The sequence below is a fragment of the Octopus sinensis genome, linkage group LG27 (genome assembly GCF_006345805.1).
Source record: "Octopus sinensis linkage group LG27, ASM634580v1, whole genome shotgun sequence".
Classification (NCBI taxonomy): Eukaryota; Metazoa; Mollusca; class Cephalopoda; order Octopoda; family Octopodidae; genus Octopus; species Octopus sinensis.
The window spans coordinates 3324200-3351779 of NC_043023.1; the positions used below are offsets into that span (position 1 = coordinate 3324200).

At 42.2% G+C, this 27580-nt stretch overlaps 1 protein-coding gene across 3 annotated transcripts; it reads left to right on the forward strand.

The window, feature by feature from the left end:
- On the forward strand, positions 1-27580 carry LOC115225393 (nuclear pore glycoprotein p62). 3 transcript variants are annotated; one of them, XM_029796348.2, is made up of 10 exons: positions 2-154; positions 5096-5157; positions 9231-9359; positions 11815-12102; positions 14609-14768; positions 16049-16295; positions 17019-17203; positions 19790-19901; positions 21492-21558; positions 24205-25627. In XM_029796348.2, the coding sequence occupies exons 2-10, from the start codon at positions 5097-5099 to the stop codon at positions 24294-24296; spliced, it is 1341 nt and encodes a 446-aa protein (XP_029652208.1). In that variant the 5' UTR covers positions 2-154; position 5096; the 3' UTR covers positions 24297-25627. The 3 variants fall into 3 exon arrangements, with proteins under 3 accessions (XP_036369831.1, XP_029652208.1, XP_036369830.1); XM_036513937.1 differs by having other exon boundaries at positions 75-169; XM_036513938.1 differs by lacking the exons at positions 21492-21558; positions 24205-25627 and adding an exon at positions 27569-27580 and having other exon boundaries at positions 1-154; positions 19790-19944.

The following is a 27580-nucleotide window of genomic DNA, read 5'->3' on the forward strand; positions in this document are numbered from 1 at the left end:
GAAAAATAAGGACGGCGCTAGAGATTTTTTTTTTAAAGCCCGGAGCTTACTTTCACTTTAAACGTGACTTCCGCTTCCGGTTATATAAAGTAACGCGCGGCCTTTAATCCTGAACAGAAAACTGCCCTCTTTAGGGATCGAACTCGAAAACGACGTAAGTATCCATCATATGTGTGTATATATATATATAAGGAGATCGACAGGAAAAAGAGGGGTTGGATTTAGTAAGGGTTAATTAGCTTAATTTACGGAATTTCGATGGTGAAATCCAATTAACGTTTTTGTTAATTGTTTTCCCACTTAATTGGTTTTTGTTTCCTCATAACTTTCAGAAATATTGGTATTTTTAAATGAAATTATTTAGAATTACTTTACAGGTGATGTAGATTAAGGTTGTATCGGAATTTAATGTGAAAACGAAAGGCATACATGTACATGCCTGGGTATTTCTTGAGAACAGTGGTCCCAGTGCGCGCACTCGCATATCCGCGCAAGCTAGTCACGACTAGTCGGTCCTTGTTTAAAAGATTATTTACTTTGTTTAACAAAAATGGGATCTTTTTGCTTTATCCGGCAGTTTATTAACATAATTTCTAGGTAACTAAACACTTTTAAACTTCGTATACTGATAGAATGTGTTTATAGAACATCTTTTTCTCTTGGCTTTATTGAGACAATTCTATAGTTTGTAAGATATTTGTTGGTTTTTCTCTTCAATTTCTGCAATTTCAACCAATCAATGACGTCTATTGGAGGTAAAAATCATTCTTTGCCGTATGAATATGTCCCTCGTTTAAGAAACAGATGGTAAAAATGGGTTTATTTACATTTGCGAAGAAAAAAAGATACCCTTCTCCCCCAACCCTAACTAACCCTAACCCTATAACATTGGAATGCAATAGATCGATACTAGGGTCATAATTATGGATGACAATTTCATATGACACCGCTAGAAAAAACTGCCGTTCAAACCGAAAAGATCCTCAGAAACATTGGTTATTTTTAAATGAAATTATTTAGAATTACTTTACTGGTGATGTAGATTAAGGTTGTATCGGAATTTAATGTGAAAACAAAAGGCGTACATGTCTGGGATCTTTTCGGTTTGAACGGCAGTTTTTAAAAATAATTTCCACCAGGAGTGGCTGTGTGGTAAGTAGCTTGCTAACCATCCACATGGTTCCGGGTTCAGTCCCACTGCGTGGCATCTTGGGCAAGTGTCTTCTACTATAACCTCACACCGACCAAAGCCTTGTGAATGGATTTGGTAGACGGAAACTGAAAAAAGTCCATCGTATATATATATATGCGTGTGTGTGTCTGTGTTTGTCCCCCTAGCATTGTTTGACAACTGATGCTGGTGTGTTTATGTCCCCGTTACTTAGCGGTTCGGCAAAAGAGACCGATAGAATAAGTACTGGGCTTACAAAAGAATAAGTCCCAGGGTCGAGTTGCTCGACTAAAGGCGGTGCTCCAGCATGGCCACAGTCAAATGACTGAAACAAGTAAAAGAGAGTAACAAAAAATTTCAAACTTCGTATTCTGGTAGAATGTGTTTATAAAACATCTTTTTCTCTTGGTTTTATTGAGAAAATTCTATAGTTTGTAAGATAATTGTTGTTTTTTTTTGCTTCAATTTCTGTAATTTCAACCAATCAGTGTCGTCCATTGAGGTAAAAACTTGTGCCGTATGAATATGTCCCTCGTTTAAGAAAAGATTGGGTTTATTTACATTTCTGAAGAAAAAAAAGATACCTTTCGCCCTAACCCTAAAAGAGATTGAAATGCAATAGATCGATACTAGGGTCATAATTATGGGTGACAATATCATATAACAACCGCTAGAAAAAATTGCCGTTCAAACCGAAAAGATCCTCAGAAACATTGGTATTTTTAAATGAAATTATTTAGAATTACTTTACAGGTGATGTAGGTTACGATTGTATCGGAATTTAAGGTGAAAACGAAAGGCATACATGTACATGTCTGGGATCTTTTCGGTTTGAACGGCAGTTTGTAACATAATTTCTTTGTAACTAAACATTTTTAAACTTCGTATACTGGTAGAATGTGTTTATGAAACATCTTTTGGCGATCTTTCGTCTCTAGTAGACCTTTCCGTCGATTTCCGTAAAAAACTTTTTTTTTACATATGGGCTTGCGGGAACTTTTGAAGTAATGAGAGCGAAAGAGACTAAGAGAAAGCGATTGTATGACGAGGGAAGTTCTTTTGAAGTTACCGTCCAGGGGAAGCATTGATGTACATGTGTGTGTGTGTGTTTGATGGGGCGTGGGAGACAGACAGTATGTTGTGTAAGTGAAGTGCTTCTGTTAGTGTGTGTGGAGAGACAGAGTAATGTGTGGAAGAAAGAGATAACTGAAATTTTTTACTCGGTGTATGTGTATATGTATGTATGCATGTATGTGTGTGTGTATGTATCTATGTATGTATGTGTGTGTGTGTATGTATCTATGTATGTGTATGTATCTATGTATGTGTGTGTGTATGTATGTATCTATCTATGTGTGTGTGTGTGTGTATGTATGTATGGCCGATTCAGTGTACACAAGGGTCTCTGAGGAGATAGTATTAGTTGAAAGCTATCAAACCTGCCACACACAAACAACTTCAGCTTTATATACACACACACATACATAGTTCACCTAACCCTAAAATAGATCGATACTAGGGTCATAATTATGGGTAACAATTTCATATGACACCGCTAGAAGAATTGCCGTTCAAACCGAAAACATCCTCAGAAACATTGGTATTTTTAAATGAAATTATTTAGAATTACTTTACAGGTGATGTAGGTTACGATTGTATCGGAATTTAAGGTGAAAACGAAAGGCATACATATACATGCCTGGGTACTACTTAAGAACAGTGGTCCCAGTGCGCGCACTCGCATATCCGCGCAAGCTAGTCACGACTAGTCGATCCTTATTGTGTTATTTACTTTGTGTAAAAAAAATTATTTATTTTGTGTTTTATTTAATTTGCTTGCTAGTCGTTGTAGGATCGACTAGTCACGACTAGCTAGTGCGGATGCGCGACTAAGCGAGTGCGTGCCCGGGACTGCTGTTCTCAAGTAGTACCCATGTCTACCCCCACCCCCATCTGATTTTGTTTCCTCATAACTTACAGAAAAATGGATATATTTTTTAATGAAATTTTAGAAAGACTTCCGCCCTGTCCTTCCTCATTTTCTCCCAAATTTATTTATTTTCGTATCTTTTTTCCAAGAATCCCGTTTTCGGATCGGATACGGAGGTTCCAGAAAATTGCCAAAAATCGGCATTGTGAGTTCCTCCCCTTCACCCCCAAACTTCTTCAATTTTGACATTTTCCCCCCAATACTAACCCTAACCTTAACCTTAAAACCCCAACCCTAACCGTAAGTAGAGAAATGTTTTGAAATTTTTGTCCAAAACATAATGTCCGTATTTTTCCGTATATTTATAAAATAAAATTCTGAAAAGAGTTTTTTAAAATGATGGAAATGGGGGTGGGGGTAATTTAAAACAGGTGATTTTTGCCAATTTTTTTGCAGAATCGTATTCCCTGTACCTGAAAAAAAAAATTTTAAAGGGTACCAGCATGGAAACCGGACATTAAATGGTGATGATGAGGAGGAGAATTTCTATCGTAGGAGGCAGACCACCATACATACATACATGTGTTGTCTGCAGTCAGTTGTCATTTTGGCATGACTTCGAAAATTTGCTCCAAGTGAGCCGCTCTCTGGCTATCTACCTGTGGCTTTACATAGCTATGGTGCGACCTCACCTGGAATTTGCATCACCGGTCTGGAACCTCTATCTTGCCCAGGATATTAATCGTCTGGAAGCCGTTGAGCGATGTGTGAACAAGAGAATACCCTCCATCAGGCATTTGCCATATTCTGAACGCCTTACTTCTCTGGGCATGGTTACATTGAAACTCCAACGTCTGGCAGCTGACTTGGCAGACACCCATAAAATTATTAACCATCTTACAAACAATAACTCTGAGCACCTTTTATTAACCATCTTACAAACAATAACTCTGAGCACCCACCAAGAGAATACCCTCCATCAGGCATTTGCCATATTCTGAATTCCTTACTTCCCTGGGCATGGATCCATTGAAACTCCGACATCTGGCAGCTGACTTGGCAGACACCCATAAAATTATTAACCATCGTACAAACAATAACTCTGAGTACCTTTTCAAACTTCACCTGTCTAACACCCGTGGACATGTTTACAAAGTCAGAAAACAGCACAGCTCCCATGACTTTAGAAAACATTTTTTCATGCTAAGAGTTGCTGAAGCATGAAACAAACTGCCGGCATCAGTTGTTAGTTGTCGGAGCACTGCATCCTTCAAAACTTCCATGCTTCCTGAGATTTGCCAACACTACACCTGATTTTCTCCCCTCCATACACACAAAAGCATGTATCTGACTCATACACTGTTCGCTTTCCAGACATTTGTACATTACTGCATATACTTTATACATACTTTTGACAAGTTGTGGTGCACCTGAGCACTGTATACAATAATTTCATTATTATTATTACTAGCAGTATCGCCTGGCGTTGCTTGGGTTTGTTTCGACCCTTTAGAATTGGAATTTTTGAAAAGTAAAAATTTTGCATTATGTAGCTTGTTATTCTCTTTAAGTGAACATTTTTCTGGTTGAAATATACTGAAAAATGGCAACACAGCAGTCGAAAAATCGTGAAAAATAGGGATTTTCATAGAAAAAAAAGCACCTTTTTGATGTAAATAATTTTTGGTGTTAACATGGTCCGATTTGAATTTTTTCTTCTACGGAATGAAGAGCAAACCTTCTTCTATCATACTCTCAATTTTGGTCAACTTGCGCCGCAGGGTCTCGGAGGAGATAGTGTTAGTTGAAGGCTACCAAACCTGCCATACACAGACAACTTCAGCTTTATATAGAGAGATTATTATTATTATTATATACTGGTCTGTTATTCACTTGAGTTTGCCATTTCATTTTCCTTTCCACAATATCTTTAAATCTTTGAAATCCCTGATATAGTATGTAACAACATTAAAAATCCCTGTTTTCCCTTTCAGAATGCTTGGCACCGGTTCAACTTTGTTTGGCAGTGGCCAGACTGCAGCAGCTCCTCCCGCAGGTTGGTAGTATTTCAAACTTTTATCTCACCTACTTCTCTGGACTTCTTGGATTCAACACTACCCTCTCGTCTTTCCGTTAGTCTATTCTTTATTCTTTACAGAATTAATAAAGAGGCAATGTGGTTGAGGGTGCACTTTGTATTCAGGTGGTTTGAGGTTCTGTCCCACTGCGTAGCACCTTGGGCAAGTATCTACTACTGCATCCTCAGGGTGGCCAAAGACTTCTGAGTGGATTTGGTAAATGGCAACAGTGTGTGTGATGCTGGTGCCATGGAAAAAGGCACTGGTGCTGTTGCCATGTAAGAAAGGCTGAAGACACTCGACCTTTATTCTCTCGAAAAACGCCGCTGCCGTGGTGATCTCATTCTTGCTCACAAAATCATAAGCGGAAGGTGTAACCTCTCGAAAGAGCTGTTCTTCACTCCTGCTCCAGAGCGTCGGCTGCAAGGTCATTCCGAAAAGCTCTATCTGCGACGATTTCATCTCAATCGAAGGAGAGGGGCTTTCTCCATCCGGGTTGCGGATCCGTGGAATAAGCTGCCGGACGAGATAGTGAAGATGCCAACAACCGCTCGGTTCAAAGACTCTCTTGGCCAGAAATGGCCTGAACTCTTTGCATGAACACCCTTTCTGTACATAACTCCATGTCCCCCTACATGGCCTTGCTTTTGATTTTTGAGCCAAAAAATTAACTTAACTTAACTTAAAACGCACTGGTGCTGGCGCCATTTAAAAGGCACCATTCGAGTGTGATTGTTGCCAGCGTCGCCTTACTGGTACTTGAGCCCCATGCTAGTAGGGTGCTAAGAGCACCATCTGAGCGTGATCGTTGCCAGATCGTTGGCTAACTGGCTTCCGTGCTGGTGGCACATAAAAGGCACCATTTGAGCGTGATTGTTACCAGCATCGCCTTACTGGCACCTGTGCCGGTGGCATGTGTAAAAAGATTTGAGCGAGGTCGTTGCCAGTACCAACTGACTGGCCCTCGTGCCGGTGGTACGTAAAAGCACCCACTACACTCTCGGAGTGGTTGGCGTTAGGAAGGGCATCAAGCTGTAGAAACTCTGCCAGATCAGGATTGGAGCCTGGTGCAGCCATCTGATTCGCCAGCCCTCAGTCCAACCCATGCCAGCATGGAAAGCAGACATTAAACGATGATGATGATGTCCTGTAAACAGCACCAGTGCTGGTGTCGCGTAAAAGGCACCGGTGCTGGTGCCATGTAAAGGGCACTGGTTTTGGTGCTTCATAAAAAGCATTGACACTTGTGCCTTGAAAAAAAGGCACTGGTGCCACATAAAAAGCCCTGGTGCTGGTATTAGGAAGGACATCCAGCCTGTAGAAATCATGCCAAAACAGACATTGGTGCCTGGGGGTGACTCCCAGTCTTTACAGCTCTTGTCAAAATGTCCAACCTATGCCAGCATGAAAAACGGATGCGAAATGATATTAATACATGTGGTATGCGTTACCTTGTCTTAGCATCACATGATTATTATAAATGACTGTCATTCATTTCCAATATTCTGCAAGAAAATGCTTGGGCAGGGGGAAATATTGTCTTGCTTGGAAATAAAGGTTAGGGTTGTCTACACTGGAGTCATTCAAATAATAAACAGTCACATCATTGAAATCACGAGACTACAAGTAATGCATCATTAATTAGAATAATTAAGCATTAAATTTGATAGAGTGATCTGAATGCTAAGGGGTTAAAATGATGAAAGAGAAAGGATACATAAATTAAGATCTATTATACTTGGGCCATGACTGCTGAGGATTTTTTAGAAATTTGTCAGCTTGCTTCGAGACACATGCTTTTAGTGATGCATTATATGTGGTTATTGACAATTTAAAGTCTATTTCTTGGCATATTTGGCATAGGAATTTTTTTCTTTTCCCTTATTTATAAGTTGTATATATATATATGGGCCGTGACTACTGAGGATATGCGTAAGCTCGCAAGAAATGAAGCCAGTATGCTCTGATGGATGTGTAATGTCAGTGTTCATAATCGACAGAGTGTAAGTACCTTGAGAGAAAAGTTGGACCTAAGAAGCATCAGTTGTGGTGTGCAAGAGAGATATTTGCACTGGTATGGTCATGTGGCGAGAATGGATGAAGATAGTTGTGTGAAAAAGTGCCACACCCTAGCAGTTGAGGGAACCTGTGGAAGAGGTAGACCTAGGAAGACCTGGGATGAAGTGGTGAAGCACGACCTTCGAACTTTAGGTCTCACTGAGGAAATGACTAGAGACCGAGACCTTTGGAAGTATGCTGTGTGTGGGAAGACCCGGTAGGTCAAGTGAGACCATAACCCGTGGCCTCTACCTGGGACGTAGCCAGCCCACTTATGTGTTTCCTTCTTGGGACACAAAACTCCACTTGTGAAGACCTGTTGAGGCAAGTGAAAATCAAAATCGTAATCGATCAACATCAATGGAATTTGTAACTGAGATACCAGTGCCGGTGGCACGTAAGAGAACCATCCGAACGTGGCTGTAGCCAGTGCCGCCCTGACTGGCTTCCGTGCCGGTGGGACTTAAAAAGCACCATCCGACAATTGCCGTTGCCAGCTTCGTCTGGTTTCCGTGCTGGTAGCACGTACAAAGCACCATCCGATCGTGGGCGTTTGCCAGCCTCGTCTGGCCACTGTGCTGGTGGCACGTACAAAGCACCATCCGATTGTGGCCGTTGCCAGCCTCGTCTGGCACATAAAAAGCGCCCACTACACTCATGGAGCGGTTGGCATTAGGAAGGGCATCCAGCCGTAGAAACACTGCCAGATCAGATTGGAGTCTGGTGCAGCCTCCTGGCTTCCCAGACCCGGGTCGAATTGTCCAACCAATGCAAGCATGGAAAACGGATGCTAAACGATGATGATGATGTTTTTATAGCAAGTTGATGCAGGTAGTTTATCCTGTCTCCCCCTCCGACACTTCATGTAGTTGTAAAAACTGCATTATTTACGGGATGACACAATCATCATCATCATCATCATCATCATCGTTTAACGTCTGCTTTTCATGCTAGCATGGGTTGGACGATTTTGCCTGAGGGCTGGCGAACCAGACGGCCGCACCAGGCTCCAATCTGATCTGGCAGGGTTTCTACAGCTTGATGCCCTTCCTAATACCAACCACTCCGAGAGTGTAGTAGGTGGTTGGCGTTAGGAAGGGCATCTGGCTGTAGAAATGTTGATGATGATGATGATGATATGTGTATGTTTATATATATATATATATATAGATAGATAGATGTGTGTGTTTATATCATCATCATCGTTTAACGTCCGCTTTCCCTGCTAGCATGGGTTGGACGAATTTGCCTGAGGGCTGGCGAACCAGACGGCCGCACCAGGCTCCAATCTTGATCTGGCAGAGTTTCTACAGCTTGATGCCCTTCCTAATGCCAACCACTCCGAGAGTGTAGTGGGTGCTTTTTACGTACCACCAGCACGTAAAATATACTCTTACTCTCTTTTTTTACTCTTTTACTTGTTTCAGTCATTTGACTGCGGCCATGCTGGAGCACCGCCTTTAGTCGAGCAAATCGACCCCGGGACTTATTCTTTTGTAAGCCCAGTACTTATTCTATCGGTCTCTTTTGCCGAACCGCTAAGTTATGGGGATGTAAACACACCAGCATCGGTTGTCAAGCAATGCTAGGGGGACAAACACAGACACACAAACACATACACACACATACATATATTTATACATATATACGACGGGCTTCTTTCAGTTTCCGTCTACCAAATCCACCCACAAGGCATTGGTCGGCCGGGGGCTATAGCAGAAGACACTTGCCCAAGATGCCACGCAGTGGGACTGAACCCGGAACCATGTGGTTGGTTAGCAAGCTACTTACCACACAGCCACTACGGACATTATAAAAATAAATTGGTACTGGAATCAGTCCTCTTGACTAAAAATTCTTCAAAGTGGTGGGCCAGCATGGCTGCAGTCTAATGACTGAAGCAAATACCAGATAAAGGGTCAAAATTACAGGCATTGTTTTTCTCACTCTCTCTCACGCATTCTTATATCTTTACATTTGTTTCTTCTTTCAGGGGCACCCACATTTGGCAGTGGGTTAACAGCAGACAATAAACCAGCAGCAGGTTTTACATTTGGGACTGCACCAGCTGGGACCGGTGCTTCACTTCAAGGAGGGGCAGTACCCAGAGCTTTCGTATTTAGTAAGTATTTATTTTATCTCTGTTAAATGCCGGTGCCATGTAAAAAGCATCCGGTCCACACTGTAAAGTGGTCGGTGTTTGGAAGGGCATCCAGCTGTAAAGACCATGCCAAAACTGACGTGCCTGTGCTTGTGCTATGGCAAAAAGCACGGAGTCCACTCTATGGGGTGGTCGTTGTTTGGAAGGGCATCCAGCTGTAAAGACCATGCCAAAACTGACCTGCCTGTGTTTGTGCTATGTCAAAAAGCACGGAGTCCACTCTATGGGGTGGTTGTTGTTAGGAAGGGCATCCAGCTGTAAGAGCCCTGCCAAAAGAGACACAGATGTCTGGTGCAGTTTTCTGCTTGACCAAACCATCCAACCCATGCCAGCATGGAAAGCAGACATTAAACGATAATGGCCCCGTGCCAGTGGCACATAAAAGCACCCACTACACTCTTGGAGTGGTTGGCGTTAGGAAGGGCATCTAGCAGTAGAAACTCTGCCAGATCAGACTGGAGCCTGGTGCAGCCATCTGGTTCACCATTCCTCAATCAAATCGTCCAACCCATGCTAGCATGGAAAGCAGACCTTAAACAATGATGATATACACACATCACTATCTATCTATATATATATATATAACGACATGTTGGATTGTTAGCCCCTACACGCAGTTTTTTTTCTCTACTTGTTTCTTTTCTGTGTATCTTTCTATTGAAGAGCATAGGCTCGAAACGTAAAAGACTTGTTTTATTTCTATTCCTGAGCGCCATACTGATATATTTGTTTGTTTGTACTCCACCTGCCTTCGTCTTTTGTTTATTTTCGTAAACCTTCCGTTATATATATAATATATTGTATATATATGTATATATGTATATATAATATATATATATATATATATATATATATATATATATATATATAATATATATATATATATATATATATATATATATATATGTATATATATGTATATATATAAAAACATATACATCATCATCATCAATGTTTCTACTGCCGGACACCCTTCCTAATGCCAACCACCCACTACACTCTCGGAGTGGTTGGCGTATAGGAAGGGCATCCAGCTGTAGAAACTCTGCCAGATCAGATTGGAGCCTGGTGCAGCCATCTGGTTCACCAGTCCTCAGTCAAAATCGTCCAACCCATGTCAGCATGGTAAGCAGACATTAAACGATGATGATGGTCCTTGTGGCAATTTAAGGAATTGCCCAGGGAGTGTATCAGTTTATTAACCATATAGTAAGCTACAAAATTCTTACGTTCTCTTGATTTCCTGTAATTCATGGTTCCATCAGACAAAATCTAAAAGACAAGGGAGGATGAGCTTGATTCAGTTTCCCCTTTACCAAATCTGCTTACAAGGCTTTTGTTGGTCCATGATTATAGTAGAAGACACTTACCCAAGGTGCCACGCAGTGGGACTGAACCCAGAACCTTCGTGTTTGAGAAGCACATGTCTTACCACACAGCCACATCTGCACCTGTGTGCACACACACACAGACACACACACACATCAGCTTTCAAGTTTCCATCTGACAAAGCTATAGAGGATGACACTTGCCCAAGGTGTCATGCAGTGGGATTGAACCCAGAACCTTCGTGTTTGAGAAGCACATGTCTTACCACACAGCCACATCTGCACCTGTGTGCACACACACACAGACACACACACACATCAGCTTTCAAGTTTCCATCTGACAAAGCTATAGAGGATGACACTTGCCCAAGGTGTCATGCAGTGGGATTGAACCCAGAACCTTCGTGTTTGAGAACCACACTTCTTACCACACAGCCACATCAGCTTCTTTGAAGTTTCCATCTGTCAATTCTACTGATAAAGCTTTGGTTGATTCAGAGCTACAGAAGATGACCCTTGCCCTTGATGTTGTGCAGTGGGACTGAACCAGAAACTATATATTTGGGAAGCAAGCTTCTTAACCACACATCCCTACCACCAGCACCTGTGTTATATCAAATTTCATACCTGAAAGGTGGTGAGCTGGCAGAATCGTTAGCACGCCAGGCAAAATGCGTAGCCGTATTTTGTCTGCCGTTACGTTCTGAGTTCAAATTCCGCCGAGGTTGACTTTGCCTTTCATCGTTTCAAGGTCGATAAATTAAGTACCAGTTATGCACTGGGGTCGATGTAATTGACTTAATCCGTTTGTCTGTCCTTGTTTGTCCCCTCTGTATTTAAGCCCCTTGTAGGTAGTAAAAGAAATAGGTATTTCGTCTGCCGTTACGTTCTGGGTTCAAATTCCGTCGAGGTCGACTTTGCTTTTCATCCTTTCGGGGTCGATAAATTAAGTACCAGTTACGCACTGGGGTCGATGTAATTGACTTAATCCGTTTGTCTGTCCTTGTTTGTCCCCTCTATGTTTAGCCCCTTGTGGGTAGTAAAGAAATATATATCAAATTTCATCCCTTTTTTTTCTCTTTTTGCAGGCCCCAGCACCACCGCAGCCAGTACCAGTGCCCCTGCAGTCGCTTCCAATCCGGGGTCATTCAGCTTTAACCCTTCTAGTGTGTCAGCAGCACAGCCAACCTTTGGGGCCACGCCAAGTAGTAGCTTCAGTTTCTCATTAGCGACAGGGGCACCAACGGCCCCTACAACTACCCCTGCAGCTGCCACCGGTTTGGCTACCCCAATCCCCGCTGCCCTCCCTGTTATTACCACAGCTGATCCTGGGGCCGCTTTCAGTTTTACGCCCCAAGCCACCAGCACCACCACAGGTAAGATGTCTTTGTTTCTCTCTGTCCTTTTACTGGTTTCTGTGATTTGGATTATGGCCATGCTGGAGCAGTCCCCTGAAGGGTTTTAGTCAAACAAAATCAACCCCAGTTTTTTATCTTTCATCTTTTACTTGCTTCAGTCATTAAACTATGGCCAGGCTCGGGCACTGCCTTGTGCTCTTTCACTTGTTTCAGTCATTTGACTGTGGCCATGCTGGAGCACCGCCTTTAGTCAAGCAAATCCACCCCAGGACTATAGAGTATAGAACTATAGAACAAGCATATCTCAACAATGGGCTTCTTTCAGTTTCCGTCTACCAAATTCACTCACATGCTTAGAGATATTCCAAAAATTATTACTCTTTTACTTGTTCCAGTCATTTGACTTTGGCCATGCTGGAGCACTGCTTTTAGTCGAGCAGATCAACCCCCAGGACTTATTCTTCATAAGCCTAGTACTTACTATACCGGTCTCTTTTGCCGAACAGCTAAGTTAGAGGGACGTAAACACACCAGCATCAGTTGTCAAGCGATGTTGAGGGGACAAACACAGACACACAGACATATACACATACATACATACATACATACATATATATATATATATATTATATATATATATACCCCATAGGCTTCTTTCAGTTTCTGTCTACCAAATCCACTCCCAAGGCTTTGGTCGACCTGAAGCTATAGTAGAAGACACTTGCCCAAGGTGCCACGCAGTGGGACTGAACCTGGAATCATGTGGTTCATAAGCAAGCTGCTTACCACACAGCCACTCTTGCGCCTGTAAGAATTTTTACTCAAAGGAATTGGCTCCAGTACTTCTTTTTCTTTTTTTTAAGTCCGGTGTCTGCTTTATTGATATCTTTAGCTGAACCACTAAGTCACTGGCATGTAAACACCGACACTGGTTGTCAAGCAGTGGTGGTGGTCAAACCCAGACACAGTGGAGGCACATGGCCTAGTGGTTAGAGTAGCAGACTTGCAGTCGAGGGATCGCGGGTTCGAATCTCAGTCCAGGCAATGTGTGTGTTTAAGAGCGAAACACCTAAGCTCCACGCGGCTCTGGCAGAAGGTAATGGCGAAACTTCTGCTGACTCTTTCGCCACAACTTTCTCTTGCTCTTTCCTCCTGCATCTTGCAGCTCACCTGCGACAGACCAGCGTCCCGTCCAGGTGGGGAACCGATATGCCAAGGAAACCGGGAAACTGGTCTTTAGTGTAGACTTAGAACATAATGGTTGGGTAATATCCATGGTCTCATTCGGCTGTGCTTGGGAATCCAGCTGGAAGATGTAATGACAGTCGCTTCTGATTAGACCCTATGGAGGAGGTGTCTGAGGACTATACCCTTATGACCAAAGGCAGTGATCTGGCAGAATCGTTAGCACGCCAGGTGAAATACTTAGCCGTGTTTCGTCTGCCGTTACGTTCTGAGTTCAAATTCTGCCGAGGTCGACTTTGCCTTTCATCCTTTCGGGGTCAATAAATAAAGTACCAGTTACGCACTGGGGTCGATATAATCAACTTAATCTGTTTGTTTGTCCCCTCTGTGTTTAGCCCCTTGTGGATAATAAAGAAATAGGTATTTCGTCTGCCGTTACGTTCTGAGTTCAAATTCCACTTAGGTCGACTTTGCCTTTCATCCTTTCGGGGTCGATAAATTAAGTACCAGTTACGCACTGTGGTCGATATAATTGACTTAATCCATTTGTCTGTCCTTGTTTGTCCCCTCTGTGTTTAGCCCCTTGTGGGTAATAAAGAAATAGGTGCCCTTATGACCAATTTAAGACATGGGGTAGACCAAGGGCAAGATGGCTGGATAATATCTATAGTCACTTTGGTCAGGCTTGGGGATTCGGCCAGAAAGTGTAATAGCTGCTGCTTCTATCAGGACCATATGAAGGAAATACCTAGGGCTTTAACCCCACAACCCTTCAAAGAATAATGGATGGAATGGAAGGCCTATGTAAACTTAGATTCCTGGGATCTTTTCCGTTTGACCGGCAGTTTTTTAAAATAATTTCCACATAACTAAACACTTTTAAACTTCCTATGCTGGTAGAATGTGTTTATAAAACATCTTTTTCTCTTGGCTTTATTGAGAAAATTCTATATGTTGTAAGATATTTATTGGGTTTTTTTTCTTCAATTTCTGCAATTTCAACCAATCAATGACGTCTATTGAGGTAAAAAAACACATTTTGTGCCGTATGAATATGTCCCTTGTTTAAGAAACAGATTGGGTTTATTTACATTTCTGAAGAAAAAAAGACACCCTTCCCCCCACCCCTAACCCTAAAACAGATTGAAATGCAATAGATCGATACTAGGGTCATAATTATGGGTGACAATTTCATATGACACCGCTACAAAAAACTGCCGGTCAAACCGAAAAGATCCAATTCCTGGTGTTGTGGAACGCATCTCAGGTGTGGCCACATACACACACGCCTGTTTTCATATGCTCCCTCTCACGCTTCTAATCTCTTTTAACATTTCAGCACCAACAAGCAAGCCCTCTTTCATATTTTCAACAGCAGGGGCAGCTACCACTTCTGCCCCTGGTATTCCCTCTGTTAGCACAGGGCTGGCTCCCCCCGCTTCCACCACATCTTCCGGATTCGCCTTGGGCTCTGGCGTTGCCCCGACAACAACAGGAAGGTAAGAATTTTTGGTTTTGCATCATTCATTAATAACCGATAGCATTGTTGGGTTTGTGGAGGCGCAATGGCCCAGTGGTTAGGGCAGCGGACTCGCGGTCAGAGGTTTGCTACTTACCACAAAGCCACTCCTATGCCTATTGGATAATATTCATAGCTTCAGTTGGTCATGCTTGGGAATCCGGTCAGAAACTGTAATGACTGATTGCTTCTGATAGGGCCCTACGGAGGAAGTGCTTGAGGACACTACTTACATGAACCTCTGATCCTCTAAAGAATAGTGGGCAGTAACATCATTCATCATCATTGTTCGACCGTGGTCGAGACAATGGAATTTACTATGTTACGCCAGACTTCACAGTCCATCATAGCATTACGGAGGTCCTATTGCTGGATATCGCCAGCTGACCGGTGTCTGCTACTCTAGGCCGATGAAGGACAATGATCCTGAAACACGGTGTCCCTAGATGCAGTTCCGGCGGTTGGGGGTTTTTGTCTCCCCTTCGTATGTGTATATAAGGACACAGGATAAAATGTGTCGAAGCTGTCAGGAGGCGTTCGATGCCTCCTAGGGCTATATAACGGTGGTGTACCCCCTACTGTCACGTTCTTGTTAGATTGACAGTATACAACCATTATATCGCTCCACCACCGTACACCTCTCTATGAGAGATTTAGAAACTCAATATTTCTTAGATATATATATATATATATATATATATATATATATATATATATATATAATAAAACATAATAAAATAGGGTAATAATAAGTTATTATTACCCTATTTTATTATGTTTAAATATTGTTTGATAAATTTGTTTGAAATTTTTACTGGCATCCTCTGTCGCTGGGTATAATTTGCATCTGCGCAGTGGTTTGAAAAGTTAGGATTTACAAACCGTTAGGCCTACATGTGGATCTAGCGGTCTGTATGTCAGGATAATTAAGGCTGTCCCACTGAAGAAACTGGCCTTCAGCAAATATTTTTTTGCTGGAAATAGTTAGAAACCATCGGTCTGGGAAATAGTTGGGATGGTAAATGTTTTTATTTTCATTCCTTTCGTGAATTTATCCTTTTTTGTGTTCTAGCACAACGCTTTGCTATTTGGAAGCCTTTTATTGTATATAGAAATATAAGAGGCTTCCAAATATATATATATATATATATATATATATAACCCATGCTAGCATGGAGAACGGACGTTAAACGATGATGATATTTATATTTATATACATGCATAATTACACTCTCTCTCTCTCTGTTTCTTATTCTGCAGCTTCCTCAGTACAGCTCCGAGAACAGCAGTAGCGGCTGCAGCAGCAGCAACAACAACAACAGCAGTTGTTGCACCAACCATTTCAGCCGTGGCAGTTCCTGGCGGCGAGAGTCAGATGAATTTCCGTCAGCTGGAGGAACAGATCAACAAATGGATGCTGGAGTTGGAGGAACAGGAGAAGGCTTTCCTCCAGCAGGCGACTCAGGTCAACGCCTGGGACAAGCTGCTTTTGAACAATGGAGATAAGGTCGGGTCATCATTGCCTCGTTATTTGTCTGTCCATAGGTTGTGAGCTGGCAGGATCGTTAGCACGCCGGGCAAAATGCTTAGCGGTATTTCGTCTGCCGTTATGTTCTGAGTTCAAATTCTGCTGAGGTCGACTTTGCCTTTCGTCCTTTCGGGGTCGATAAATTAAGTACCAGTTACGCACTGGGGTCGATATAATCAACTTAGTCTGTTTGTCTGTCCTTGTTTGTCCCCTCTGTGTTTAGCCCCTTGTGGGCAGTAAAGAAATAGGTATTTCATCTGCCATTACATTCTGGGTTCAAATTCTGCTGAGGTCAACTTTGCCTTTCATCCTTTCGGGGTCAATAAATTAAGTACCAGTTATACACTGGGGTCAATGTAATCGACTTAATCCATTTGTCTGTCCTTGTTTGTCCCCTCTGTGTTTAGCCCCTTGTGGGTAGTAAAGAAATAGGTATTTCGTCTGAGTTCAAATTCCGCCATGGTTGACTTTGCCTTTCATCCTTTCGGGGTCGATAAATTAAGTACCCGGTTGAACAGTGGAGTTAATATAACTGAATTTGACTTGTGCCTATAGTAGAAGGGTTGTATTGCCTTTCATCCTTTCAAGGTGAATAAAAATTTTTGAAAGTTAAAAATGCTTAGTGGCATTTTGGTTCCAGTAGTTTCTTTAAGTTTCTTTCTCCTCCTTTGACCCTTTATCTCTCTCTCCTGTACATTACAGATACACCAGCTAAACCACGATTTAGACAGGGTCAAAGTTGACCAACAGAGGCTGGACAATGAACTGGACTTCATTCACTCACAACAGAAGGAACTGGAGGACCTCCTGACCCCACTTGAGGCCTCGGTGGAACAGCTCCCACCTCTCAGTTACCAACACCATGCTGACATAGAACGGGAACACACGTGAGTATTGCCTGTGTTTACATGTGGGGGATAAGGTTCCAGGTTCAGTCCCACTCTGTGGCACCTTGTGCCTGTGGCTTCTGTTATAGCCCTGATCTGACCAAAACCATGAGTGGATTTTGGTAGGTGGAAACTGTCGTGTATATATATATATATATATATATATATATATAACTTATAAATAAGGGCAAACGAAAAAATTTCTGATGCCAAATATGCCGAAAATTGGACATGTCCATTTACCATATAATTTTTTCCGGACTCTTCCACTCTGTGAGTGCCTCAGTTCAAATCGCACGTGTCTAGAATGCGCTGGAGTATTTCTATTTTGGATGTATTTGGGGTACTTAATTGTGCCCATGACTTAGTATTTGCTTCTTCCATGGGTATGAGTGAGTATCTCATTTATTTCTTTTGCCACATGTATCACTGACGAAGGGAGGGCTGTTATAAACTAACCCTGAAATCGGTCCGATATGGTAATAATGGAATTTTTTTAGAAATTTCTGTCAACCTTTTTTCGAGTAGCGTGCGTATTGTGAAAAAATTATATGGTTAATGGACAATACGTCCAATTTTTCGGCATATTTGGCATTAGAAATTTTTTCGTTTGCCCTTATTTATAAGTTGTTTATAATTTAACCTTTAAAGGTATTTTTTAATATGTTGGCCATTGATAAAATTTTTTTTCGAAAAGATTTTATCCTACATTAGAGATATATATATATATAGTTAATCCAAACATGAACAGAGAGAAAACACAACAATGCGAGGATGTTGAACAAGCATAGTGTTATTGGAAGCTCAGGAAAGGAAAGGAAGAAGGAGGATTTAACATTTGAAACAGAGCTCTTCGTCAGAAACATAGGAAAAGGAAAGATACAAAGAAGGGAAAACGGAGGGGAAAAAAATCGCCAACAGTACACACGCGGATATATAATATATATATATATATTTTCTTTTATTCTTTTACTTGTTTCAGTCATTTGACTGTGGTTTTAGTTGAGCAAATCGACCCCCAGGACTTATTCTTTGTAAGCCTAGTACTTATTCTATTGGTCTCCTTTGCTGAACCACTGAGTTACGGGGACGTAAACACACCAGCATCAGTTGTCAAGCGATTTTGTGGGGACAAACATACACACACACACACACGTGTGTGTATGTATGTGTGTGTGAATATATATATATATATATATATATACACATATTTATATTTGTATGTGCGGCTGGCAAACGGCCACGATCAATTGGTGCTTTTTACGTATCACCGACACAGACAGTGTGTGTGTATGTGTATGTATATATATATATATATATATAATATATATATATATTATATATATATATATTATATATATATATATATAATGTATGTGTGTATGGTGTCTGTTTGCCCCCCACCCACCTCCCCACTGCCTGACAACTAGTGCTGTATTATTTATGTCATCATAACTTAGCGGTTTGGCAAATGGAGAATGGTAGAATAAGTACCAGGCTTAAAAAAAAAATTGGGTGATTCATTTGTCTAAAATATTCTTTGAGACGGTGCTCCAGCATGGCCATGGTCTAATGACTGAAATAAATGTCGCTGGGGTTGACTTTGCCTTTCATCCTTTTGGGGGTTGATAAAATAAGTACTATTTAAAACCTGGGGGTTTTAAATTCCTCCGAAATTGCTGGACTTGTGCCAAAATTTGAAACTGCACTCTATGTCATGCTGGTGAGACCCATATTGGAGTACGGGATTCAAGCCTCTTCTTATCTCCTCAAAGACATACAGCATCTCGAAAGAGTCCAGAAGCTGGCTACCCGCATGGTTCTTGGTCTCAAGCATTTGTCTTATGAAGAAAGGCTGAAGACGCTCGACCTTTATTCTCTAGAAAAACGCCACTGCCGTGCTGATCTCATTCTTGCTCACAACATCATAAGCGGAAAGTGTAACCTCTCGAAAGAGCTGTTCTTCACTCCTGCTCCAGAACGTCGGCTGCGGGGTCACTCCGAAAAGCTCTATTCTGCGACGATTTCATCTCAATCGAAGGAGAGGGGCTTTCTCCGTCCGGGTTGCGGATCTGTGGAATAAGCTGCCGGACGAGATAGTGAAGATGCTGATGACCGCTCGGTTCAAAGTCTCTCTTGACCAGAAATAGCCTGAACTCTTTGCATGACCACCCTCCCTGTACATAACTCCATGTCCCCCTACATGGCCTCACAACATCATAAGCGGAAAGTATAACCTCTCGAAAGAGCTGTTCTTCACTCCTGCTCCAGAGCGTGGGCTGTGGGGTCACTCCGAAAAGCTCTATCTGCGACGATTTCATCTCAATCGAAGGAGAGGGGCTTTCTCTGTCCGGGTTGCGGATCCATGGAATAAGCTGCCGGACGAGATAGTGAAGATGCCGACGACCGCTCGGTTCAAAGTCTCTCTTGACCAGAAATGGCCTGAACTCTTTGCATGAACACCCTCCCTGTACATAACTCCATGTCCCCCTACATGGCCTTGCCTTTGGCTTTTTGTGCCAAAAAATTAACTAACTAACTAACTAATTTGAGCTGTTAATTGTGTTGTTTTGTTTATTTAACCAGCTACCAATTGGCCGAAAGTATAGACGGTCAGCTAAAGAGAATGGTGCTTGATTTGAAGGAGATCATCGACCATCTGAATACGACCAACACCAGTGAAGAGAATACAGATCCTGTAAGTAACTATTTTGGAAGGGGTCAGAGAGAAAGAGAGAGGTGTGATGGAGAGGGGACGTCTTTTGTTTTAGCCCCGGTCAGTTGTTATCCGGCTGCCCTATGATCAAAGATGTTCCAACTGTGACCATCCCATCTTTTATTCAGGCATAGTGCATCTAGGACTACATTATCTAATGTACAGCATCATACTTGATATTAGTGGCTATACTTGTTCTGTTGTTGTTTAACCCTGGGTCAGTCCTGATCCAGTCGACCTATGATCAAAGATGTTCCAGCTGTGACCATCCCATCTTTTATTCAGGCATAGTGTATCTAGGACTACATTATCTAATGTATAGTATAGTAGTATTAGTGGCTATATTTGTTGTTGTTTAGCCCCGGGTCAGTCCTGATCCGGATAGGTTTATGATCAAAGATGTTCCATTTGTGACCATCCCATCTTTTATTCAGGCATAGTGTATCTAGGACTACATTATCTAATGTTCAGTATATTAGTTAGTATCAGTGGTGTGTCTAGATCCAGATAGGCTTATGATCAAAGACGTTCCATTTGTGACCATCCATCTTTTATTCAGGCATAGTGTATCTAGGACTACATTATCTAATGTATAGTATAGTAGTATTAGTGGCTATATTTGTTGTTGTTTAGCCCCGGGTCAGTCCTGATCCGGATAGGTTTATGATCAAAGATGTTCCATTTGTGACCATCCCATCTTTTATTCAGGCATAGTGTATCTAGGACTACATTATCTAATGTTCAGTATATTAGTTAGTATCAGTGGTGTGTCTAGATCCAGATAGGCTTATGATCAAAGACGTTCCATTTGTGACCATCCCATCTTTTATTCAGGCATAGTGTATCTAGGACTACATTATCTAATGTTCAGTCTAGTAGTTAGTATCAGTGGTGTGTCTAGATCCAGATAGGCTTATGATCAAAGACGTTCCATTTGTGACCATCCCATCTTTTATTCAGGCATAGTGTATCTAGGACTACATTATCTAATGTATAATATTGTAGATAGTATTACTGGCTGTTGTTGTTTAGTCCCAGGTCAGTCCAGATCCAGTAAGCCTGTGATCAAAGATGTTCCAGCTGTGACCATCCCATCTTTTTTTCAGACTTAGTGTATCTAGGACTACATTATCTAATGTACATTATAATAGTTAGCATTAGTAGTTATTGTTATTACTGTTTAGCCCCAGGTCAGTCCTGATCCAGTAGACCTCTGACCAAAGATGTTCCAGCCGTGACTATCTCATTTTTTTTTCAGACATGGTGTATCTAGGAGTACATTATCTAATGTACAGCATAGTAATTAGTATTACTGGCTATTGTTGTTGCTGTTGTTTAACCCTAGGCTAGTCCTGATCCAGCAACCCTATGATCAAAGATGTTCCAGTTGTGACCATATCCTCTTTGATTCTGACACAGTGTATCTAGGACTACATTATCTAATGTAGTGTAATTGTAATTGATGTCATTGACTGGAACACTTGGCAGGTGATGCTGCAGCATGGCCACAATCTAGCAATAAATAGATATAATATAACAATCCATTCAATGAAGTTACCTTTTCTTCTGCAGGTTCACCAAATCACGAAAATCCTGAATGCTCATATGGACTCTCTACGGTGGATTGACCAAAATGCTGGTAAGTCATCCTGCATCATAAACCACTCCATCATAAGCTTAATCATTCAACATCATCATCGTTTAACGTCCGTTTTCCGCTCTAGCACGGGTTGGACGGTTCGACCGGGGTCTGGGAAGCCAGGGGCTGCTCCAGGCTCCAGTCTGATCTGGCAGAGTTTCTACGGCTGGATGCCCTTCCTAACGCCAATCACTCCGAGAGTGTACTGGGTGCTTTTTACGTGCCACCTTCACAGGTGCCAGGGGGAGGGTCCGGCACCGCCCACGATCAGTTGGAGCTTTTAACGTGCCAGCAGCACGGAAGCCAGCCAAGGTGGCGCTGGCGACGTTCGGATGGTGCTTTTTATATGCCACCAGCACAGAAGCCAGTCGGGGCGGTGCTTCACATGGGTTGGACGGAATTTGTTGATGCAAGTGAAGATGCTGACGACCGCTCGGTTCAAAGTCTCTCTTGACCAGAAATGGCCTGAACTCTTTGTATGACCACCCTCCCTGTACATAACTCCATGTCCCCCTACATGGCCTCACAACATCATAAGCGGAAAGTATAACCTCTCGAAAGAGCTGTTCTTCACTCCTGCTCCAGAGCGTGGGCTGCGGGGGTCACTCTGAAAAGCTCTATCTGCGACGATTTCATCTCAATCGAAGGAGAGGGGCTTTCTCCATCCGGGTTGTGGATCCATGGAATAAGCTGCCGGACGAGATAGTGAAGATGCCGACGACCGCTCGGTTCAAAGTCTCTCTCGACCAGAAATGGCTTGAACTCTTTGCATGAACACCCTCCCTGTACATAACTCCATGTCCCCCTACATGGCCTCACAACATCATAAGCGGAAAGTATAACCTCTCGAAAGAGCTGTTCTTCACTCCTGCTCCAGAGCGTGGGCTGTGGGGGTCACTCTGAAAAGCTCTATCTGCGACGATTTCATCTCAATCGAAGGAGAGGGGCTTTCTCCGTCCGGGTTGCGGATCCATGGAATAAGCTGCCGGACGTGATAGTGAAGATGCCGACGACCGCTCGGTTCAAAGTCTCTCTCGACCAGAAATGGCTTGAACTCTTTGCATGAACACCCTCCCTGTACATAACTCCATGTCCCCCTACATGGCCTCACAACATCATAAGCGGAAAGTATAACCTCTCGAAAGAGCTGTTCTTCACTCCTGCTCCAGAGCGTGGGCTGCGGGGGTCACTCTGAAAAGCTCTATCTGCGACGATTTCATCTCAATCGAAGGAGAGGGGCTTTCTCCGTCCGGGTTGTGGATCCATGGAATAAGCTGCCGGACGAGATAGTGAAGATGCCGACGACCGCTCGGTTCAAAGTCTCTCTTGACCAGAAATGGCTTGAACTCTTTGTATGACCACCCTCCCTCTACATGGCCTTGCTTTTGCTTTTTGTGCCAATAAAAATTGAATTGAATTGAATTATTATTAACCAGCTTAAAAGCTGCACTCCATGTGGACTTTTGAGCTGGTTCCTGCAAAGGGCTAATTGGACCTGCAGCCCAAAACTAAGGATTGTTGTTTAACATCCGCTTCATCATCATCGTTTAACGTCCGCTTTCCATGCTAGCATGGGTTGGATGATTTGACTGAGGATTGGTGAACCAGATGGCTGCACCAGGCTCCAATCTGATCTGGCAGAGTTTCTACAGCTGAATGCCCTTCCTAACGCCAACCACTCTGAGAGTGTGGTGGGTGCTTTTTTGTGTGTCACCGGCACGAGGGCCAGTCAGGCGATTCTGGCACCACCGTTGGCAAGGTCTGTTTCAGCATGGTTTTTACAGCTGGATGCCCTTCAAAATGCCAACCACTTAACAGTGCAGACTGAATGCTTTTTAAGTGATACCAGTACTGATGGGGTCACCAAATAATTTGCAAGACGAAGAGCCTTTGAGAGGTTTGATGCGGCGAGCTGGCAGAACCATTAGCATGCGGGGTGAAATGCTTAGCGGTTTTTCATCTACCGCCACGTTCTGAGTTCAAATTCCACCGAGGTCGACTTTGCCTTTCATCCTTTCGGGGTCGATAAATTAAGTACCAGTTAGGCACTGGGGTCGATGTAATCGACTTAATCACTTTGTCTGTCCTTGTTTGACCCCTCTGTGTGTAGCCCCTTGTGGGTAGTAAAGAAATAGGTATTTCGTCTGCCTCTATGTTCTGAATTCAAATTCTGCCGAGGTTGACTTGCCTTTCATCCTTTCGGGGTCGATTTAATAAGTACCAGATACGCACTGGGGTCGATGTAATCGACTTAATCCGTTTGTCTATCCTTGTTTGACCCCTCTGTGTTTAGCCCCTTGTGGGTAGTAAAGAAATAGGTATTTCGTCTGCCATTACGTTCTGAGTTCAAATCCCGCCAAGGTCAACTTTACCTTTCAACCTTTCGGGGTCGATATAATTGACTTAATCTGTTTGTCTGTCCTTGTTTGTCCCCTCTGTGTTTAGCCCCTTGTGGGTAGTAAAGAAATAGGTATTGGCGGAGGTGACCTTGTGTCAGGTGATGAGAAGCTCAAGTGTGACAGAGGGATAGAAACAGTTGTAGAGGGGATAAATGGTTACCAGTCAGTAGATTGAGTCTTCTACTCTAGCAGATACGGTAATTAGTTATGTGTTATTGGTCGTTAATTAAGTTCGTTATCGTTTCAGGACTGCTCAACCGCCGTGTGGAGGACATCTCCAAGCAGATGGAACTCCAGAGGAAGGAGCAAGAAAGGAACTACAGACTGGTCTTTAACTGAACGACCCCATCAAACATTGCAGGGCGATTGGAGGGACATGCCCTGTTGTTTTTCTCACACCTCCATCCATCTATCCATCCATTCCGAACATCAATACTATCCATTTTGACAAAATCCCATCCAGCAATGGAACATTACACACATCTAGTTACTGCTTCCCGGAGCAGTTCCTACCCCCTAAAACATACAGACATACAGAATATCTATATGGAAATGTGGTGGGAGAACTGAGCCCAATGAAGCCCCACTCCCTACATTACACAGACCTACAAAATAATCATCTGGGAATGAGAGGGGACAGTGTTCAGGGTAGTCCTTACCCCCTACAACACATATATACTTAAAGACTAACCATCTGGGAATGAGTCGGGTGGGGGACAAAGCCCAATGCAGTCCCTGTCCCCTACAACATACAGAATAACCATATGGAAATGTAGAAGGACCTGAGCCCAAAGAAGCTCCTACTCCCTACATTACACAGGATAACCATCTGGGAATGAAGGGGTGGGTACACTGCCAGAGCAGTCACACCCCCTACAACACGCATACATACAGAATAATCATCAAGGAGTGATGGGGACACTGCCCAGAGAGTCCCTGTCCCCTACAACACATATACACACAGAATGCCCAAAATAGTCTTCCTCCCTCCTTCTACAATACATATACATACAGAATAACCCTCTGGTAATGAAGGTGGACATGGCCCAAACAGCCCCTACTCCCTACAGCTCATATACATACAAACTAACCTTCATGGGATGAGGTGGAACAGAACCCAGAGTAGTCCCTACCCCTTACAACACACATAGATACTGATTAACCATCTGGGAGTGAAGGGGAACACTGCCCAGAGCAGTCCCACCCCCTAGAACACACACAGAATAATCATCGGGGAATAAGGGGGTAACAGAGCCCAGAGCAGTCCCTACCCCCTACTACACATATACATACAAAATAACCTGAGAATGAAGTGGGGAGCCCAGAGCCCTATCCCCTACAACTCATATATATACAGACTAACTCTCTGGGAATGAACAGGGCATAGGGACCTGAGCAGTCTGCCCTCTACAACAGATATACACACAAAATAACCACCAGAGAATTAGGTGGGGACAATGTCCAGAACAGTCCATATTTTGGGGGCTGATTGATAACCCAGACCAGTCACTGCCTTGTCCTAGAATACAGACTTACAGATTGACCCTTATCTCCTTCTTCTTTGACTGAAAGAGAAGCACCTTAAGTTGTATTTTGGGGGCAATTTTTTTTCCTTTTGGTGGGGGGGGAGGGTTTTTTTAAAAATAAAAAATAAAAGAATTGTTAAAGTTCCCTATTGTTTGGATTCTTTTCTTTCTCCCTCTTTTTTTTTGCAGAAATTGAAGAAAAACAACAACAAATATCTTACAAACTATAGAATTTAGTACCAGTTATAAGGAATCCACTCGTGGGATTCAACGCGTTAGAAAGAACAGCTAGGTTCTATAACCACAAAATTAGGGATAAAATTCGACAGGAACGAAATGAAAAAATAAAAACATTTTACCATCAAGTTTCCTGGACCAATTGGTTTCTGATTTTAGTTTAGCAAGTAAACTCCACCTGTCTAACACCCGTGGACATGTTTACAAAGTCAGAAAACAGCACAGCTCCCATGACTTTCAGAAACATTTTTTCACGCTGAGAATTGCTGAAGCATGGAACAAACTGCCGGCATCAGTTGTTAGTTGTTGGAGAAAAAGGTGTTTTCTAAACACATTCTACCAGTATACGAAGTTTAAAAGTGTTTAGTTAACTAGAAATTATGTTAAAAACTGCCATTCAAACCGAAAAGAACCTTTTTTTCTTCAGAAATGTAAATAAACCCAAACTGTTTCTTAAATGAGGGACATATTCATACGACACAGAATGTTTTTTTACCTCAATAGACGTCATTGATTGGTTGAAATTGCAGAAATTGAAAAAAAACAACAAATATCTTACAAACTGTAGAATTTTCTCAATAAAGCCAAGAGAAAAAGATGTTCTATAAACACATTCTACCAGTATACGAAGTTTAAAAGTGTTTAGTTACCTAGAAATTATGTTAAAAACTGCCGGTCAAACCGAAAAGATCTGAAAGTTTTCACCTCAATAGACGTCATTGATTGGTTGAAATTGCAGAAATTGAAAAAAAACAACAAATATCTTACAAACTATAGAATTTTCTCGATAAAGCCAAGAGAAAAAGATGTTTTATAAACACATTCTACCAGTATACGAAGTTTAAAAGTGTTTAGTTACCTAGAAATTATGTTAAAAACTGCCGGTCAAACCGAAAAGATCTGAAAGTTTTCACCTCAATAGACGTCATTGATTGGTTGAAATTGCAGAAATTGAAAAAAAACAACAAATATCTTACAAACTATAGAATTTTCTCGATAAAGCCAAGAGAAAAGGTGTTTTATAAACACATTCTACCAGTATAACGAAGTTTAAAAGTGTTTAGTTACCTAGAAATTATGTTAAAAACTGTCGGTCCAACCGAAAAGATCTGAAAGTTTTCACCTCAATAGACGTCATTGATTGGTTGAAATTGCAGAAATTGAAAACAAACAACAAATATCTTACAAACTATAGAATTTTCTCGATAAAGCCAAGAGAAAAAGATGTTTTATAAACACTCTACCAGTATACGAAGTTTAAAAGTGTTTAGTTACCTAGAAATTATGTTAAAAACTGCCGGTCAAACCGAAAAGATCCCTAACTTTTCTTTTTTTATCTAACTTTTGAGTTTCCTTAAGTTCAAATAATGTTTGAAATTGACAGATATTGATTTTTAACACCTGGATGACAGGTATGTTTAATACAGAAGAGAGAGAAGCTGAGATGGAGGGGGAAAGGCAGAGAGAGAAGGAGGAAAGGTGAGAAAGTAAGTGAAAGAGGGCAGGAAGAGAAGCGGGGAGTGAGAAGTATAAAGAGAAAGGATAGGGTAGAGAGAGAGGGGCTGACGGTAAAGTGTGAGAGTCAGAGACAGACTCAAAGTGGTGGGGGATTACAGGTCGGTGATAGAGACGGTGTCAAGAGTGAGGGGGGAAATGAAGGCAGAATGTGATATGGAGAGAGAGGAGGAGGAGGGAGAAAAAGAGAGATAGTAAGGGAGGTTGGGGTAAAGTTTGATGGTAGAGAGAGTGATAGGGAGAGTAAGGAAAGAGAGGCAGCGGGGAAGAAAAGGAGAGAGAAAGGAACAGAGTGGGAAGGGAAGATAGAGAACAAGAGAGAGGGGTAGCGAGGAAGGGAAAGAG

Bases quoted from the DNA above. Each gene is read 5' to 3' on its own strand.
- LOC115225393 (XM_029796348.2), top strand. From the start codon at position 5,097: ATGCTTGGCACCGGTTCAACTTTGTTTGGCAGTGGCCAGACTGCAGCA. The intron at 5,158-9,230 runs GTTGGTAGTATT...TTCTTCTTTCAG, and splicing joins TGCAGCAGCTCCTCCCGCAG to GGGCACCCACATTTGGCAGT. The intron at 14,769-16,048 runs GTAAGAATTTTT...CTTATTCTGCAG, and splicing joins GCCCCGACAACAACAGGAAG to CTTCCTCAGTACAGCTCCGA.